At 41.1% G+C, this 19,186-nt stretch overlaps 1 protein-coding gene across 2 annotated transcripts; it reads left to right on the forward strand.

Annotated features, from left to right (window-relative positions):
- The first annotated feature begins 1,410 nt into the window (after positions 1–1,410).
- On the forward strand, positions 1,411–19,186 carry PRPSAP2 (phosphoribosyl pyrophosphate synthetase associated protein 2). Of its 2 annotated transcripts, XM_090023954.1 has the most exons (11): positions 1,411–1,565; positions 4,441–4,592; positions 6,884–6,936; positions 7,769–7,835; positions 8,787–8,959; positions 9,837–9,952; positions 11,820–11,875; positions 14,402–14,550; positions 15,601–15,671; positions 17,843–17,989; positions 18,509–19,185. In XM_090023954.1, exons 2-11 carry the CDS (start codon positions 4,474–4,476, stop codon positions 18,665–18,667), a joined length of 1,110 nt encoding a protein of 369 aa, XP_089880080.1. In that variant the 5' UTR covers positions 1,411–1,565; positions 4,441–4,473; the 3' UTR covers positions 18,668–19,185. The 2 variants fall into 2 exon arrangements, with proteins under 2 accessions (XP_089880080.1, XP_089880081.1); XM_090023955.1 differs by lacking the exon at positions 1,411–1,565 and having other exon boundaries at positions 4,470–4,592; positions 18,509–19,186.

Consider the following 19,186-nt stretch of genomic DNA (forward strand, 5'->3'; position numbering starts at 1 on the left):
GTGAATGCATCAGCCTTTTCCTGAAGGACAGTAGGAATCAGGACTCGTAATAGAGGTGGTATATTTCATTAGTCCAGCTAGATTTTTGCAAACCCCAAAACTTTAATTACAAGCTTTCGGGCACAAACACTCTTCTTCAGGTATAGGAGAAAAGATTGTAAAAGTTCTCCTGGGTAGAAACCAAAGTTTATATTTCATAGGAGAGTAGGCCATTTCAAGAACATTTTCATCCAGTAACATCCTAAAATGTGGGAGGGCCTGCAAAGGACCTCAAAATGCATTGCAAAAGCATCTAGCTGTTTGTAAAGGGGACTGGAGGAGATTGTAGACCTGATTTTCTAGTCCCAGACGAACTTGACATGGGCGCTGAGGACAAGCCGAGCAGGGGGAGGAGGAGAGAGGGGGGTTTTAAACCTCTGGCTCTGCCTTCTCCTACACTCAGATCCATTTAGTCTTCAAACGGCCATTCATGCAGCTGAGAAATCAATAGCCAAGGTGCAGTGATGCAGAATTGGCAGCGTGGGGAGGCAGTGGGCGGTTGTGTTTGCCACCCTGCACCATCCTGTATCCCAGGTTTATTTCCCGGTGGCCGGATGCACTTGTTTACGGCGCTTTCAGGTCCCTGGGGTGCTTGTAGACGACACGTGGTTTCCCGTTTAGGCTGCCACGACTGCGTTTGCACGAGTGGGATTTCCTCTGCACGGTCCTGGCTCGGTGCGTTGGCTGATCGAGGAGTTCTCAACGTGCTGGGACTCAAGGCGCCAGTCCGCGACAGCGGAGAAGCGAGCGGCACCCCGCTTCACATCCCGACGCGCACGTTACGGCGTGCAGCTCCTGGGGGTGGGAGATCATCCAGGCGGGGACGAGCCTGAGCCTGGGCTTGTCGGCTGAGTCTCCTTGCTCATCTCCTATATAGTGGTTCTTCACCTTTTTAGGCTTTAGTCTTGTTAGGCTCATGCCAACCCTTAGCGAATGTTAGCTCTTTGGTTTTCACTTTTTTTCCCCAATGACTGAACGAAGAGCAGAAATCTTCGAAATCTCTGGATTTACAGTGAACCGTGTGTAGTTCTCTAAAGGGGCTGGCAGTGTCTGAACGGCTCTTGGGGCACCCCAGGGTGCCGCAGCCCCCTGACTCCAGTGTCCCTGGGGTGACACCCCCCCCGCCCCTCCCTCACACTTCAGGGGCCCTTCGCCACACCCAACATGGCGCCCGAGGGCGGGGTGCTGGTGAGGGAACGTGACCACGTGACCGCCCCCTCCCCATCCAAGATGGCGGTTGGGAAGGGGTCTTCCCCACCCAACATGGCGGCGGTGGGTGGACGGTGTCACGTGACCACCCTTCACCCCGCGACGGGGCACCCCCCCATTCAGAGCCAGGAGGGGCGTGTCCCGGGGAGGCCCCGCCCCCTCGCGCGGCGCCGCCATTTTGCAGCGGGGAGCTGAGGGGTTGAGTCGTGCAGCTGCCGCCGCCTCCTCTGCCCTCCCTCCCTCCCTCCCCGCGGCTGGGCCGGGCTGGGCTGGGCCGGGGCAGGCCGCCGCCGCCGCCTCGGGCGCCGGAGCGGCAGGTAAGGCCTCGGGCGGCGCCTCCTCATGCCTCCCGGGGGGCGGGGCCGCAGCGGAGGGTCTCCCCCGTTATGACGGAGCTGTGGGGCGGCTTTGTGGCCTGGATGCCTGACGTGGCTCCCCTCCTCCTCCGTGGCCTGGCTGCTGGCCCCGCACCTGTTCCAGGCTGGCTCCACAAATAGATGCTCCTGGCTGGCGGGTGCAAATTGGGGCCGGTCTTTGGGCTGTGGCGGGGGATGCTGATCCTTGGGGATTGGGGGTATTTTCCCCACACCTGCTGCGGAGGGGCTGTAGGGAGGGTATGGGTGGGGGCAGCGGGGTGGGGAGGCTGGATGAAATCCCTCGGCAGCCTGAACTCGGTATTTTTGTAGATCTGTGATTGGGCTCACTTCTACCCACCTGGTGCCCTGAACGGGAAATGGTTTGGGGTTTTTTTGGTTTTTACATCGGAGAATAACCTGGAACAGGGCAGTCCTCTGCCTTGGTTTCCTCAGCTGCGAAATGGGGAAAGGATGCCATGCAGCCGTTTTTAACCCGCATCCCTGCTCCATGAATGTTATTTGTCATTTTGAGGTTCTCTTTATGTAGTTCCTGCCTAGCGCGGGGGGGCTGGACCCGATGATCTTCGAGGTCCCTTCCAGCCCCTGATGTCTGTGAATGTAGTTATGCTGCTAGGATGTAGCACTGGTGTGACACTGTGTTTTCAGTGGACGGTCGTGTCTCAAGCATCTAGCCGGAGAGTCTCAGCCCGGCATCCCTTGCGATGGGTTTTACGTGAGCACCATTGCCAACTTTGGTCTCGATGACGCCCGTTTAGGGGACAGAGGGAGGTATTATTTGGGCAAAAAAAAGAGAAGACCTTAGTTCACAAATAGGTCTTTGAATGGGGAGTGCATGACATCATCCCCCCACCGCCACTGAATTGGGTGGGGATGGTGGTCACCGCCTTTGTATAGGTGGTGGACTGGAAAGGACGTAGAGCTTTCCCCCTGGTATGTCTGACCCTGGAGTCTTCTGAAATTCATAGGTCTAATTGGCCACAGGCACTTGTTTCTTGTTGGCAGCTGCAGCTGATGGTCAGGATCAAAAAGGACTGGAGGTGCAATCTATCTTTAGGTGGACGAGGTTATGGATGAGGTAGGCTGCTGGAGTCCTCTGCTGCCGCCTGTCTTGTATCTGTTCACAGCCTCTCCTTTGGGATCATAAACCAGTGTTTTTCTAACCTTTTCCAGCCCAAGGCACACTGATGTTAGTAAATTTTTTCCGTGGCACACCTGTTAAGGCATTCCCCATCCTCGTGCCTATTGTATGTAGCTTGTTGCCTTGACAGAATTCCATGGCACACCTGTTTGTTTCTGACGGCACACTTTTTTTTTTGTCATGTTGGGCAACGCTGTTTGTAAACTAGCTTTTTGGCTCTTGAATGCAGCCATGTGTAGCACAGTGGAGAACTTAATGAATAGGAAATACCCATCCTCTGTGGCTTTCAACTGCTGATGAGCCAGACTATATGTTTCTGCAGGCTAGACAAGATGATTAAGCCTGGGAGTAAGTTGCAGAGGTGGTAGAAAAGCTTTAATGTAGCCAGTGTCTTTCCAGTGGCTGCTCTCATAAGTATGACTGTTGGGGTTATTCCCATAGATGCTGTTTTATGTATTTACAGGTCTTAGTACACACTCTTAAAGTGGATTTTATATCTTGTACTCCTTTATTGGGGCATATTTGTGCCAAGGTGTGAGGTTGGAGACACTGGTTTAAATTAACTTCTGTTGTCCAGTTCTGATTTACCTTGTTGGTAATGAGGCTTTCAGTCCCTTGGATAATACTGATATTGAAAGGAACACTTTATATATCAATAGGGAAATAAAAAGCAAGTTGCTGTGTTGTGTTGTGTTGCTTTATTAGTGAAGCTGGTGGCTTTATTTCAGCACAACATAATTTGGCTGTTCAAAACTGTGTAAAGGAGGCATGAAAAGAGCAATGCTACCAATGGAAATAAAACTTTTCGAGAACCTTTATAGGTTTACTTGGTGTATGGGTCTGTTGAGTAAAAAGGCAGTGTCTAAATTACTTCCTAACGTTTGGCCTCTCCTGTTTCCACAGGAGACACTTGTGTCAAAGAATGGTGTGTCCATTGAGTTATGAATGAATCACAACCCAATGGATGCATTTGTAGAAGAGGGCTTTAGTTTACTGCTGCCAGTTTATTGAACTCTTGCTTGATGTTCTATCCTTGTTTGTGAACTTATGAAGACAAAGCAGTACTGTAAATAGGCTGGTCTGGTGGATTTAGCAGGTGTTGGGGACTCCTCCATTCTGATCATTCTCGATACCAACGTACTCTGTGGTCTTGGAAGAGCCACTTAAATATTTATCCATCCTTCTATATCAGTGACCAATGGCAAAGTTAATTAGACAAGCTAAAGAAAATACCATAAAACTTGTTTTCATCAGGTGTTTAATTGAGGAAGATCATTTTAAAAATGTGTCAGCATTATGATGTGGTCTAGTAGGAGCTTGAAGACACTGTTCTTGGTGCCTTTGGGATGGAGGCTGCTCCTGGGCTCTGGGCATGGTGTGGGGAAGCTGGCCTCACTCAGGTTGTTCCTCCTATACATCTGGGTGTTCTATTCAGTGCCCAAGTCTTTATAATGATAATAAAGAACTACTTAAATATCACAAGATTGTATTGTAAGGATTACATCTTTGTAATGATGTTAACAAAAAAAGACAGTATTAAACATTAAGAGTTCTGTATGAGAATCAAGACAGTGAGTTGCACCATAACTCTCATTCAGAGGAAGTGCTCTTCTGTTTAACTATTGTATTATTTTTAACATCACAACCTGCTTTATTTTTTTTTTTAATCTTTTGCAGTATTTTAAAAGTGGGAAGACAGCATAGGTTTTGATGTTCTGTGTGCCTTCAACTGAAATAGGAGCCACCATGAATATAACAAAGGGCGGACTGGTGCTGTTTTCAGCTAATTCCAATTCTTCATGCATGGAACTATCAAAGAGAATTGCTGAGTAAGTAATGCCTAGTTAAAGTGTTTGCTACCTTTTAGTCTTATTTTGGATCTTGGTGCTAATGGCAAGGGAGTAAAGATCAGTCTTCATCAAGATAAGAAATGTTTTGACAAGTGACTTGGTAAAGCTGCTGCTGTTTGCAAGAATATAGTTACTTAAAAGTATGTAAATGTCGTATTTGTTCTTAATCAACTAAATCTTCATACTTTTAGATAAGTTATTTCTCAAGAGCTAAGAAAACAACTATCTAATAGTTTAAGCTTGTTTCTTTGGGGCATCCCTAATTATGAGCAGTGCATACAATAAAGGAGTTAACCATGAAACTTGAGGTAGCAGCTAGTGTAGATTTGTTATTGGATCACATTATCCTTATATCAGTAACATTAAATAGTTATGTCTTAGGGTAGCATTTATGCAATAAGTAGAGCTTGTTGGGAAGATTTCGATGGTAGTCATGTCACGTGCACTATTAGTGACTTGCAATGCCATTGTGACTTAATAGAATAATTGAAATATTTAATTTTTAAATCTTTTAATGCATCTGTTGGGTTATCCTACAATAACCAGTCAGCAAGGGTATGGGGGGGAGATGCTTTTCTCTTCTTTTTTCACTTTCAAGTCATTATAGCTAAAATAGGTGACACAGAAAACAAGGTGTTTGAATCAGTACTAAGTAGCAGCTGCCTCTTGTGGTTTTTAAACATATTGGCAGTATAGTGTTGTGGTGCTCAGCCTTCCAGGCCCGTGGGTCAGATGAGTGGCATTGGGCCAGTGCACAGATCAGCAGGAGGTCAGTATGTAGGTTTGGCCTGCAGGTGTGGTCCAGCCAGTTCAGTGCCAGCTCAGTCCTGCATCCAAGGACTCCTTGTGAGTCCAGAAACTTGGCAGCGGGTGGAGCAGTGGCACCATTGATTGTTGCAACTCTGGAAGCCACACTTTCAGATCAGGTGGTGGGGCAGGGGTGTGATGGGCCAGACGGCAGCCCCACAAGACTGGGTGTGATTTGCAGCCCAGCAGTTAAACACCACTGGTATAGCATATAAAATGACCCATCAGGAATGTCATATACTGCTATTGTCATGAAACAATGCAAACATGGTGAAAGTAACATCAAAACAAATATCAAAATGATGTTGGCATTGAAATTTGTTGTATTCAAAACTGGAGTGGAAAAAAATTCCAGAACATTGTTTTTACCAAAACTCCCCTTCAAAATCAGGTTGTAACCAGTGTCTCTTTATTTACAGTTTAGGGTCTGCATATTTGAAAATACAACATACAGGGATAGGCAGGCAGTGTCAGAACCCTACTGTTAAATCAAATTGTTATTATAGTTGCATTTTAAAAAGGTATTTTGTAATTGTTATGCTTTTCTTTTACTTTTTTTTAAATTTAATTTATGCTTGGATTCTTCAGTCATAGATTGTAAATGGCCATAATCATATGTCTTAAGAAACGTAAGCATCTTTAGCTAAATGTTGACCAGTCCTGTGCACTAGCGAAAATCTATAGTTCTCCCATAGCTTCAGTTACCAAGTTTTGCCCTTTTTATTCTCAGTGTCTGAGAGGTGGCTTTTTTTTTTTTTTTGCGTTTTAGTTGTTAAAACACACTAATAATTTTAGCAGAGCTGGTATGTTTTTATGTATGTTTGTATAACAGTTAGCTCAATAGATGTGCACAGTGCTTTCAGAAATAACTAATTTATCCTCTGAGAATCGTGCGGCATTTGCTAGAATTGGTGTTGTACATGACAAAACTGCATGCTAAGAGACTGGCTGATTGTTGTGTAGTGCTAGGGCAAAGGATGTTTATGCATTGTGCTTGTTAGTTTCTCCCTTAATAGTCCATCTTGTATTAAGATGCTTATTAAACCATAAATTAATTTGCTCTTGTCCATTTACTGGAGTTTTATCAATGCCCTTCCTCCCATCTCTTATGGCTTTCAGTCTAGAATGGAAAGTTCTTTTCCAGAAGAAATAGCTGAGCTCAGTCTTGTATAGTAAGTTTCTTATTATATACATGATATTATAGATGTGTTTAATACTCTACAAGACACGGTTTTATTTTCTTGTTTGTTGTTCTGTGCTTCAAAAGAGCATAGATTTAATTGGAAAGTAACTGGTAGAACAATGTAACGTAAGGGAAACCTTGCAGTAAAACATCAGTGAAATATGGAGTTTTATCTGTGAAGGGTAGACTTTTTAAACCTTGGTATGGCCCTTGCATTGGACTTCTTCCTTGTTCTGTCTCCATTCTCTAGTGTAATATACTGACTTTCTTTTTTCCCCAGGCGCTTGGGAGTAGAAATGGGTAAAGTTCAGGTTTACCAGGAGCCAAACAGAGGTGAGCACTTAATAGAAACATCTCTTTCTCTGTGGGAAAGGGTCTATTAGCTAACCTCTTCTCGGAATCTGTTACTTAAAACATAGCTGCGTCATCTCTCTGCTGTGCCCAGTCACTCTTGCTCTGCCCAAGCTAAAGCTAATGTAGCAGCTTTTAGAGCAGCCTGAGTAGATCGAGACCAAGCTTAAGAGTAGCTCTGGATGAGCAAGCATTCGGAGTTGCTCTTTTACCTACAAGGTCTCTTGTTTAAGCGCATACAACCTGCCTGCTGGCTCCATATTTCACAGTGGTGCTCCTGGGTCTAACACCGAGACAATGCAGACATGTCTTTGGAGAACAGTGAGGTGGCACTTTTCTCATGCTTGTGGTTTTTCACACTCCTATACGGCCCCAGTTACCTATCTGCCTCTTAAAGACTATCACTTTTCAAGACCTGCTTACATAAACCATAATCACTAGTGTAATCCCTCTCTTCAATTAGTTTGATATTGTTCTTTCATAAAATGCTAGTCTTGTCATGGTACAGTAATCTTCCTTATGGCCAGAGTGTCTGTCCTTTGTCCTGGAAGAGAGCATGCGTTTAAGCCCTTGCATGAGGATTTACTAAAAGAATCCTATTTGTCTTTGTGAGAGTTATACATTTCATTGCATGCAAATCTATACGTTTTCCCTTTGTATTGTCTTGAGTGTGACTGCCCTCTTTAAGTTTGAATATGAGGAAATTGTGTGTGGGGTTGGGACTTATGATTTTCAGCAGTGATTCTATGCGGTTCTGTTTTATATTTTTATAAAACTTAGAGTATTATATATATTTTTGTTCTCCTCTTGGCAGAGACAAGGGTTCAGATTCAAGAGTCTGTGAGAGGAAAAGATGTCTTTATCATTCAGACTGTTTCAAAGTAAGTAACTACTAAACTCCTAAAGAAACTACTAACTTCAGCTGGTCAACATCGGCTTTTCCATAACAATTTATTTTTGGTACCTAGTGTGAAAGATTCAGAAATGGGCAAGATGTGGTTTGTATTGTTAAAGTAGTGTATTTATAGGGGACTTCATAGTCTGATCACTCATTTTGTTCCTGTGCTGATGAGTCCAGGTTTTGATTTGGGCCTCTCTATTCTTGTGCTGTGGGCATTCTGTCCCTCATTATGTTCTCCTTACATTCTTGTCCTGACTTAGCTCCCTGAGCCCAGCAACATTTAATGCTTTTAAATGTGAAAACATTTTCTCCAAAACAAATGGGTCTCAAGGCAACTGAGCACTTATGTTCTTCAGAATAATCAGGGCTCTACAAATACAAATGCATTCTTTTGACAGCAACAGAATAATGCATCCAGTTTACTTACCCAATCAGTTCTTCCTGTTAAAACTTTCAATTTGATTTTTTTTTTTTCTTCTCGAGCAGGAGAGTAGATGCAATGGATATATTTTAAGGGTTTATGTAGGTCAGAGTAATAGAGGAATGTATTGTAGGAGTCGGTCTGACTTTTTTTCTTTCATGTAGACAATATTTCCTCTCTCTTAATGAGAGAAGATATGGGAGATGGACAATAATGCAGCCTCTTACAGCAGTGTGCTATACTAATTGAGTCCTGCAAATCTTTTTCTGAACAAAGAGGCTGTTGAATGAGCAAAAATTGGAGAAGAAATAACAAAGCATTGTCCTGTGAGGAATTAAAATGATGCATCTAGAGCGGTAGCCCTTCTAGTGGGTGTATGCTTGCATTCCTGACAGGGATAGTTCAAGCGCCGTTTTTCTGCCATGATGGAATTAAATCCTGAGAGCAGATGTTAAATTTGGCTAAAGGATTTCTGTGTCTGGGTACAAAACTAGACCCTTCTTATTCCAGGGATGTGAATACTACGATCATGGAACTCCTGATCATGGTGTATGCTTGTAAAACCTCCTGTGCCAAAAGCATTATTGGAGTGATTCCCTACTTCCCATACAGCAAGCAGTGCAAGATGAGGAAGAGGGGCTCTATTGTCTCTAAACTACTGGCTTCAATGATGTGCAAAGCTGGTAAGATTGCAAGATGTTATAAAATAATTTAGGTGGGGCGGAGGGGATGCTGCTTATGTCACATTTAGCCTCTGGACAGCTCTGCACAAGTCTAGGAACTTTGATCAGAAAAAGGTATCAAGATTTTTTTCATCAAGAGGAAATTTGAAAACCATTAGAGGAAAAAGGAATGCAAGTTGCAGGCATTTCAGTGAAATGCTACCTTAAAATGGGCAGACTTTTATAGCCTCCTGGGTAGTTCTTGTGCCAAGTGACATTGGTGAGATGAGTCTGGGATTTTTACTATTTTGGATGGTGGGGTTCCCCTGCTGTAATACTGCTGCTGAGCTTCTTTACAATACTCTTCTCTTGGGATACTATACTTGCTACTTCCCCTCTTTTATCTATTTACTTTTAATGTGCCATCTGCAGATGAGAGACTTTCCTGTTTTCTTTCCTATGGCATCGAGCCATGCAGAAAGTGGGATCATGTAAAGAACTCTTCATAGATATTCTGTTGTATTGATTCTCATTTTGAAGGAAGAAGTATGGGAATAAGTAGAATCTAGTCCCAGATTCCAGGTTCAACTCTATCACTGTCTACCTTCTTGAGTTTGCGCAAATTAGTTGACTTGACTTAACCTTTGCTTCCATTTCTACATATATTAAATGGTAGGAATACGTCTGGAGGCATAAAGAATTTTAGGGTTTTTTAGATATGGTCTGAGGCCTTTGGTTAAAAGGTAAAATGCATTGCATTATTGAATACAGTATAAATAGGATGCAGACTATTGTGTACTTTAGTTCAAGTGCAACTTAAAAATAGCATAGTTTGAACATTTGGTCACAGTTGTGAGAGGAATACATTAAAATTGAAGTTTATTCTATCTCTTTAAAGGTCTAACTCATCTTATTACAATGGATTTACATCAGAAGGAAATACAGGGCTTTTTCAATATTCCAGTTGACAACTTGAGAGCATCTCCTTTCTTACTACAGTACATTCAAGAAGAGGTAAGCAGAGTCTCCTATTGTACATGACAAGCTGCCTTTTCAGTGTTGTATTTCAGGTTATCTGGGCTTCTTTTATAAATCCCTACTTTCATTAGAAAATTTGGAAAGTCATTGGATAGATGTGAAACAGTCTGAAAGAAAAAGAAATCTTTTTGAGATTTAAATTTCTCTCTCTCTTTTGTGGAGAGCAAACATTCTTGTCTCTGATTATCATGTTTCGTTGGTGATCATAGAATGGGCTTTTCATGAGAGCAGAAATGAGGAAAGTACTGTGCCTGCTATTTAAGGATGCTAATTACACTAATAGATCATTGGTCAATGAAGTAGCATGGTCTAATCGTGAGAACAAGTGGCTGGTAGTCAGACTTTGATCTGTTGCTTTTCCCATCTGTAGAGTATGTTGAGTCTTAGGGAGTTTCATTTTGATTTACCCATTTGGTCATCTGTGAATTAGAAGTTATTTTTTATAAAGTGATTTGTAATAGAAGGTGTTAAAAGCAGAAATTACTTAAAATGGCCTACTTCTGCTGGTGGCAAATGCCTGAAACTTTAGAATTATGCAGATAGTTCCTACCCTCAAAGATCCTTGTCTGTGTGGAAGATACTGCAGTTGAAGTGATTTGATAGAAGTATAGCTTTCCTGTACCAAAATTCCATAATCCCCCTTTCCTATGGTGTCCTTGAAACTCTGAGTTAGGGATTTGGTTATTTTTATGGCAGTCTTTCAGACAATAACTAGTTATGTATGTCTGATAGAAAATGCTGTCCGGTTGAGAGCTGGAAAGTAAAAACATTGCATCGTGTAAGTCTTGCTTTGGCCACCAAGAGGTGATCAATACTGTTTGGGCTGCACACTGCAAAAAATATTTAAAAAGTAGCTATAAGAGAAAATTGTTAATTGGACTAATGGTTGCTGAAGATCACCAAAGCAAAGCTCCTTTTGGCAAATAGTTAGTTAATAAGTGAATAACATGGATGAATAGGATGTACCGCAATTAAAAGAACTAAGAGAATTGTGGCATGTTTGAGGTTGGCACTGTCACTGCTGATTTGACATATAGATGAACAGAAGTCAGCAAACTCTTCTGAGGTATAGGGAAGGGAGATCTTTAAAAGATGTTTTTTCCTCATTTGGACTTTCTGTACCTCTTCTTCTGCTGTTGCATGAAGTGACTGGCAGTAAAGTAAAATGACCTGGTGGGAGATTTGCTAGCCAGTCCAAGTACTCGTGTTTATGTACATAAGCTTATCAAGTAATGCTGACCAGGAGGAACCCAATACATCTGGGGTGTCTGATTCAGCCTGAATGTTTTTAGACTGCATCAGTCCAAATAGTACAGTCATTCCAAAGAACTAGGCTACACTTCTCATTTTTTGGATCAAGGAATGGAAACTTTCTAGGGGCAGCTGATTCTTGTGCCATGACTTGATGCCATCCCTATGAAAATTTACCCAAATTTAGCCAAGTTATAGGTCTTTGAAATCTCAGTTTGTACCTGCTCAGTAGAGATTTCTGAAAAGGGTGAACTAGCACTGGACATGCTCTGCTCAGCTGTAGCTAGGACTTGACCTGTGATTACACCTCTAGGTTGTCAGATCTGGGGCTCTTGAACTGAGATCAGGGAGACTTTCTCTCCAGTGCTGTCAGTGCACAAGTATTCTGGAAGAGGAAGATTACCTAGTTCACATGTTGAAGGGATGCAAGTCAAGCTTTAAAGGATATTATGGGGAGAGGAGTTTAGAATGAAGAACCTTGGGAAGGAATATTGCTTTTAAAATTATTCTGGAACAAATATAAGAAATTTAATTTTTAATGAATATAAATATATTTAAAGGATAAGATGTTAATACCAATGGTTTGCTTCAGATTCCAGATTACAGGAATGCTGTGATCGTGGCCAAATCACCTGCATCAGCCAAGAGGTAGGTAAGAGCTGTTTGCTTTAATCAGAGTAGGAAATTTCAGACTAGTCTATGGTAAGTATCTTGCATTTGGTCCTAAAGCCAGGGTATTATAAGCTCATTCTTAGGAGGAAAGAAACAGATACCTGGTATCTAAAAGATAGTGCTTTCAGTTTTAAATGTAATAGTGGTCTTTAAAAAAAAAAAAAAAAAAAGTCTAAAAAAGTGAACTGAAATATGAATAAAAATGAGGGAGAATAACAAATGTTTGACATACAAAAATCTGTTTCTCATGAGTGGAAGAGGTATATTAAAGTTTCAAGCTAAGACCAATACTGACAAGGCAAATATGACAATCCCTGTGGTTCAAAATGGTATTTTAATGCTCTTGAAAGGGTTTATTTTATAGTTTCTGGCTATATCCTAATATAAAAGCTTTCTTTTCTTGTCTGGTTGAGGTGTGTTTTGGTGTAGGACCTCCCTGTTGGACAAACTTTCCCTTCTTAGTGAAGTCTCTCTCTTGTGCTGGCTGAGTAAATGTTAGATTTTTTTTGCAATTTTTTTTTTTTTTGTTTATGCTTCTCTATTCTCTATCCTGATAACATTTCACTCCAGAGAGCTGCTAAGGGGTTGGATGACAGCTTTAAGAATTGGTGTCTTTTCAGAAAGTAATTAGTTTGTCATTGAAGCAAACTTAGGTAGACTTTGATGTCAGGGTGTTATGACATCCTTAGTAGAAAAGGTTTGTTCTGTAACACATTGGAACAGTTCCTAGTAATCTTGTAGTAGGAGAAGCTCGTCCTCTTTTTTAATATCTAACAGTATTAATTCAGCGCATGAACTAAAATATTTAGCTATGCTAATTAACTGCCATGTCAGTCTGCCTTCCATGTGACAAATACTATAAGCTGTCATTAAAAAAATATTGCGGCTTCCTGGGTACACCCTTGTTTTGCAGTTGCACTTTTTTTGGTTTTACTTTTTACCATTAAACTGTTAGCAGTGCATCTTGGTTGTAATAACATTGTCAGAAGAGGCTGTTAATGCTAGGGTTGTTATTCAGAGAACACTTACTTACTGCTTATTTAGGTGCTCTGAAGTATTACAAATTCTGTTTTCTAGCACCACTTTATTGGGATAGTTAAGACGTTAGTCAAACTGTCTCTAAATGTGTGAAGGCATTGTTCAGTGCAGTTACATACAAGATTATTTTTCTGTCTTGAAGTGGTGCGTAAATCTTTCATTTCCCAAAATACTTGAATTTTGGGATTAGAACACGGTGTTTCTGAATGTTTTCTTGCACACTTTAGGCACTGAGGAAGGACAGCTGCCTTGCTCCTTTGGGCAGTCCCGTTAGGACTGTGTGTCAGGGGAGAACAATACCTTTTAGAACTCTCAGGCACGCCTGGGAAATGTTTGCTACATAACTGTAAGGAGGTGCAGGTTGTGTTTTTTTTTTTTTTCTTCAACCAGCTTCAGAGACCACCATTGAGAATGTATGTGATGGCATACCTCTGTCTCTTTCTATTCCTTGGGAAAGAAATGTTTCTAAAACAATATGATTTAAATTTGAATACTAAACTACTTAATATTATCTTTTTTTTTTTTTTTTACATATTTTTTTCAGCTGTAATCTAGAATTGTCCTGGAGGGATTTTGTTGCAAGTTTACTAAAATTTGGTTTTGACTTTGTGATATGTTACATGGCATCAAAGGGAAATTTTACATCAGAAGGATGTAAACTCCTTTTTATGAGTTTTATTTTCTGCACAATATCTAACATTGCATGTCAGGCCATCTGACACAAATGGACATCTAGTCCATTCTTCTGTTCACATAGTTAATTTTTAAAGTATTTGTTCCCATTTGAAACGGTGGGTTCTCCCCTCTTTCTCCCTGAAAATGTGTTATCCATTACTTGAAAGAGATTTTGGATTAGTTGTCTGTAACGGAGCAGTGTCAAGAACACTGCTGGACTATGAGTCTCAGGGCTACAAATAAGCACTGTTTACCATTGGAAAGTTCAGTTGAGAGCCCAACGTTTTCCATTGATCTGTACCATTCGTTTTTAGCAATATTGATTCATGACATTCTGGACCTTGGAACTCATGTCATAAATGAGGTATGGGAGTGTGAGGCAGTAATAGAAATTATATGATTTAACAGTTGGTCATTGGTTCATGTTGGAACTGATTGGTTAGCATCTGTCTTACTTGTCAGGTTTTAAAATGTTTTGGCAAATCTATGACATACTTTCAAGGCCGTTTGAACTTTTTCAAGCCAGTGATCGGGAACGTTGGCAAGAAAGATGTCAGTGTGTGCCTTTTCCTCGGTTATAAGAATTGCTTGCCTTCCGCCTTAGTATCTAGAATTCACAATGATCTGTGTTGTGTGCATAGGGGTTATTTTAATTTTAGTAACCCAAAATCTTGCTAAGAAGATTTTTTTTTTTTTTCCAACTAATTTGAGTTGATCTAATAAAAGATATCAGATTTACACAAAGACCCTTGTCTGACATTAATTCTAGTGCATTTTTCTTTTCTTCAGGGCACAGTCGTTTGCTGAGCGCTTGAGGCTGGGAATTGCCGTCATTCATGGGGAAGCTCAAGATGCTGAGTCTGATATGGTGGATGGTCGACACTCTCCTCCTATGGCCAAAAGCGTAGCTGCAATCCATCCCAGTTTGGAGATGCCCAGTAAGTAAGTTTGTACAAGTAACTACTAACATATGGGTTTTTTGATTTAAATGGCTAGGAAGGGATGGGTCTTGCCAGTACACTAGTGAAGAATGACCTCTTTCATCCTCTTTGCCCATGATACATACTTACTGCAGCCATGTGGGCCTGGTGGTTGGTTTTTGGTTTTTTGTTTTTTTTTTTTCTGAATGAGGTTTGTCTCTGCTAGCACAGGCTTTGTAGCTGTGGCTGTGTTGACTGAGCCCCCTAGTGGAAATGGAGTCATATAGATAAAAGATACCTGAGGAACTACATACTATATTGATTTACTTATTCATTCAATCTTACACTGTCATCATAGTGAAAATCAAGTCACACTTTCCTAGATGAAGTAAATGTAGTGGCACAGCTTTGTCACATACACACTGTTATATTCTGAGTGTATGTGCACACTGAACTGGACAGCCGGTGTACTTGAGCTCCCTTGCTCCAAGATTTTGCTGCCACATATGCTGTGGCGTCCGTGCAGAAAGCTTAAGTTTTTGTGTGAAGCATTTTTAGCAGTAGTTAAACCCTTTCTCTTCTTTCCTAGCTCCATGCAAGATAAATGAAGGGAATAAATGAAACGCCCTAACATCTTATTGCATTGAGGGGGTGGTGGGAGGCGGAGGGCCAAGTTGTTGCAGTATTGTGCCAAGAAATCCAGGCCTGAATGTTTGTAACTTAAATTTTACTGTCACACTTGTACTGCCTTTGAAATGGAATGGCCTCAGTTAGTAGATAGAGGAGACCTGCATTACTAAAGCTCCAGTCATTTTGCAGTTCTGTGGGAAGACCCCTGGGCATGTGTACCCCTCTGTATAGGGGCAGGTTTGGAGCTGAAGTGCCTTGAGTTAATTCACTGATACTTTTCAGACAGGGTTTACGTGAGAGTCTCAGCTGCTGCACAAACACAGCCATGATGGTGGAGATATCATAAATAAAAAAAACAGAACAAATAAGTGTAAAGCAAGGAACCTTGATCAGTTTAGGATGTAGAAGTTTTTCATGCCGCCTCCTTTTTCCCCCCAGTGCTGATTCCAAAAGAAAAACCACCCATCACAGTGGTTGGAGATGTGGGAGGAAGAATAGCTATCATTGTGGTGAGTAGATGTCTTGGTCCAAATAATAGGTTTGAGTCTGGGGATGCATGTACACATGTCTATCTGTGGGTATACTTAAAGAAGAGGCATGGTTTCCTGGTGTATTTTATTGATGGTTGTGTTCAAGCTGAAACTTTTAAACTCCTGATAGAGCAACACAGAATCTCCTCCTATTCTGAAAAGTTCATTCAGAAGGATATTTGAAGAGGCAGTCTAGGCTTTTCAACCTCAGGAACAATCTTTCCAGTTCTTAAAATATAAATAAAATTTTTGAAGCTGTACCACTTAGTTTTTAAAAACTCTTTAACTACCATGAACATTGGAGTTTAAAGTTGGAAATGATTGAAATGGTCATTCCTAAATGGTTTGGTCTTTATATCTGGTATTGGTAACAGTTCAGCCAGTGTGAAAACGTGGCTTGTTCAGGTATTTGCTTACAGTCTAAGTCGACTCTTAAATTTCTTATACCATCAACAACCCCTCTTAAATTACATCCACTGAGAAATTACATTGTAAGGATGGTTAATTATAGATTGACACATTCTCTGCTCATTCCCTTGAAAAGTGTGCAGCTTGCTTCACGGAAGTATTTAGGCTTAATTTCAGATTAGTAAAGCAGTTTGGAAGACGTTTGGAAGAAGAATGGGACTTTTCCTGAGCTTCAGATTGGTATCATCGTGTGTAGTGATTCATCAACTTGAGCAAAACTGTGAGAAGCTTAGCTTCACTGAAAAATCACATTTTGGGCTGTTTAATTCCATTTTTCATAGATTCATAGATGCTAGGGTTGGAAAGGACCTCAACAGATCATTGAGTCCGACCCCCTGCCTAGGCAGAAAAGAGTGCCTTCTCTTAAAAGACCCCCAAGATAAAGGAGAACACCACCTCGCTTGGAAGCCCATTCCAAATTTGGCCACCCTTACTGTGAAGAAGTTTTTCCTGATATCTAGCCTAAATTTAATTCTAGTTCATCTTGCCAAAAGGCTTGTATTTATAGTGCTTCTCTCTTGACTGAATCTGTATTAATATATTTTTAATCCTCTGTTAAATTTCATAGTTGGTAGGGTCGGAAGGGACTCCAAGATCCCTTTCTGCCTCTGTGCTGACAAGAATGGAGTTCCCCAGCCTGTAGGTATACTGCTGGCTCTTCCTTCCCAGGTGCAGTACCTTGCACTTGTCCATATTGAAACCCATCCTATTCTCATCTGCCCACCTCTGTAACCTGTCCAGGTCTAGTTGTAGCCTATCCCTCTCTCCTAGCGTGCTCACTTCTCCCCACATCTTAGTGTCATCTGCAAACTTGAACATGAGTTCTAAGTTCTAAAATAAAAATTTACTCTTGCCTTTAAACTGCTGTGTGGAAATATATTACTTTTATTAATGGAATTTAGGGTTATTATTAAGTGTGGGCAGACTATGCTGGTTTCAGAGTTCATAGCCACAGGAGAATGATGTTTGCTGTTCAGAAAATTCAGCCTGCTTTAAAGTCCCAACCAGGTTCTTACTTCAGGGTCTCCCTTTACACATTCATATGGTCTCCTGGCTATGTGGCTGAATGATACTATACAGCTTGCATGTTGTTTTTTTTTTTAAAAAAAAACAAACCCGAAACCCCTTGTTCTTCAGTAAAGAATACTTCAGTTTAATTGTGCAGAATATACAGTAATGCATATCAAGAAGTAAGCTCTGGCCCTGATTGTATATATGAAGTGGGACAGCTGGAACTCCATCCAAGGGAGTTCACGTAAAGGAGAGAGTCTATCAGCTGGATTCTTGTATCAGTCTGGAAGAAGAAAGCATTGTGACTACTTATACATGGCAGAGTTAGGTGCCAACCAAGAGTTTTTAGACTGTTCTAAAAGCTGCTTTAAAGAAACAGAATTATTTGGGTCTTTAATGCAAAAGAATTTTTTTTGGGGTGTGGGGAAGAGTCCTTGGTTATCTCGCTGTAAAACCTTGTGGTTTCTCTTCTCTAATACTTCATTCCTTAAGCCTCCATGATGGATAGCAAAGCTTACTGTTGATAAACGTGCCTGTACTCTGTGTGCAGGCCAGTGACACTGAGAAATTTTCTGCTTTGGTACTAGAAGCATAATACTGGGTCTTGTTTTGTTTCGGCCCTGATTTGAGGAAGTGCTGAGTCTTTTATGGGCCTGATTTTGTTTTGACAGGATGATATCATAGATGATGTTGACAGCTTCCTCGCTGCAGCTGAGACACTCAAGGAAAGAGGAGCATACAAGATCTTTGTAATGGCCACCCATGGCCTGCTCTCTTCAGATGCTCCAAGGCTGATAGAGGAGTCTGCTATCGATGAAGTAAGTGTGGGCAGGCTATGCTGGTTTCAGAGTTCATAGCCACAGGAGAATGGTGATTGCTGTTCAGAAAATTCAGCCTGCTTTAAAGTCCCAACCAGGCTCTTACTACTTTTTTTCTTCATGTGAAACGATCATATTTTTAGTAACAGCCCTGGGGCTGTCTGTTCCTGGCTTCCATCTTCCTGATGGATTAAAGGCTTAAACATTCCTTTTTTCCAAGCATGCGAAGATTGAGTGAAGCATAAGAACCTAGATAGGTCGGGGTTGATATTGGGAACTTTTCCTTTTAATGGAAGGTAATTGAGTTATGTCAAATGCATGCAAAAGTAGGAGTCTAGTTACAATGTCAGAGTTCTGGCAGGGCTGTCGCATAGAAAGTAAAGTCACCTTTTGGGATTCTGTTGGGCAGCCCAGGTCATCCTCTTGGGATCTGGAGGGTGAGCTTCTCTTAAGAGACTGGTGAAAGGAAAATATCTGGGAACTGACTTCTAATATGATATTTTTCCTTTCCTTTCTTAGGTCGTTGTCACCAACACAATTCCACACGAAATTCAAAAACTCCAGTGCCCTAAAATTAAGACTGTGGATATCAGTATGATCCTCTCGGAAGCAATTCGCAGAATCCACAATGGGGAGTCTATGTCTTACCTCTTCAGAAATATAGGACTGGATGATTAACTCTTCTTTTAGACTAAAGGAAATACCATGGGCCAAACTGGAAGTGTACAGGAAATGAGCTGTAAAGCATCAAGCTCACCTTCATATTGTATTGAGCCATTTTTTTTTTTGTTGGTTTTTCTTGATTTTTAAATTTCATACAAGAACAGATTTCAAGAACAATTTTTTGTTCATTTTTTTGGTGGGGGAAAAAGCATCTTACAAAAAATTGTTCTAGTTGCTTAGGTTAGTTGCACTATATATGACAAAAAACACTTGAGGCAAGAATTTAGGTCGTAACTTAAACATTCCTTTTTTTTCCAAAGCTGCTTGCTACAAGTGCTTTAAAGTTAATAAAATGAAGTGACTGTATAATATTTGCATTTTAAAAGCCAAAAAGGTTGTACTGTTGTATGCAGTTCAGTGACATTTTGTAGAAGTGCTTTTATAGAAAAGCATATGAAATATGCACCTGTATTTATTTTCTGCAACAAAGAATAAAGATTTGTTTTGTGTGACCTTTTTAAAAAAAACCAAACG

The sequence above is a fragment of the Crocodylus siamensis genome, chromosome 12 (assembly GCF_052110815.1).
Source record: "Crocodylus siamensis isolate JL-2025a chromosome 12, ASM5211081v1, whole genome shotgun sequence".
NCBI classification, from domain to species: Eukaryota; Metazoa; Chordata; order Crocodylia; family Crocodylidae; genus Crocodylus; species Crocodylus siamensis.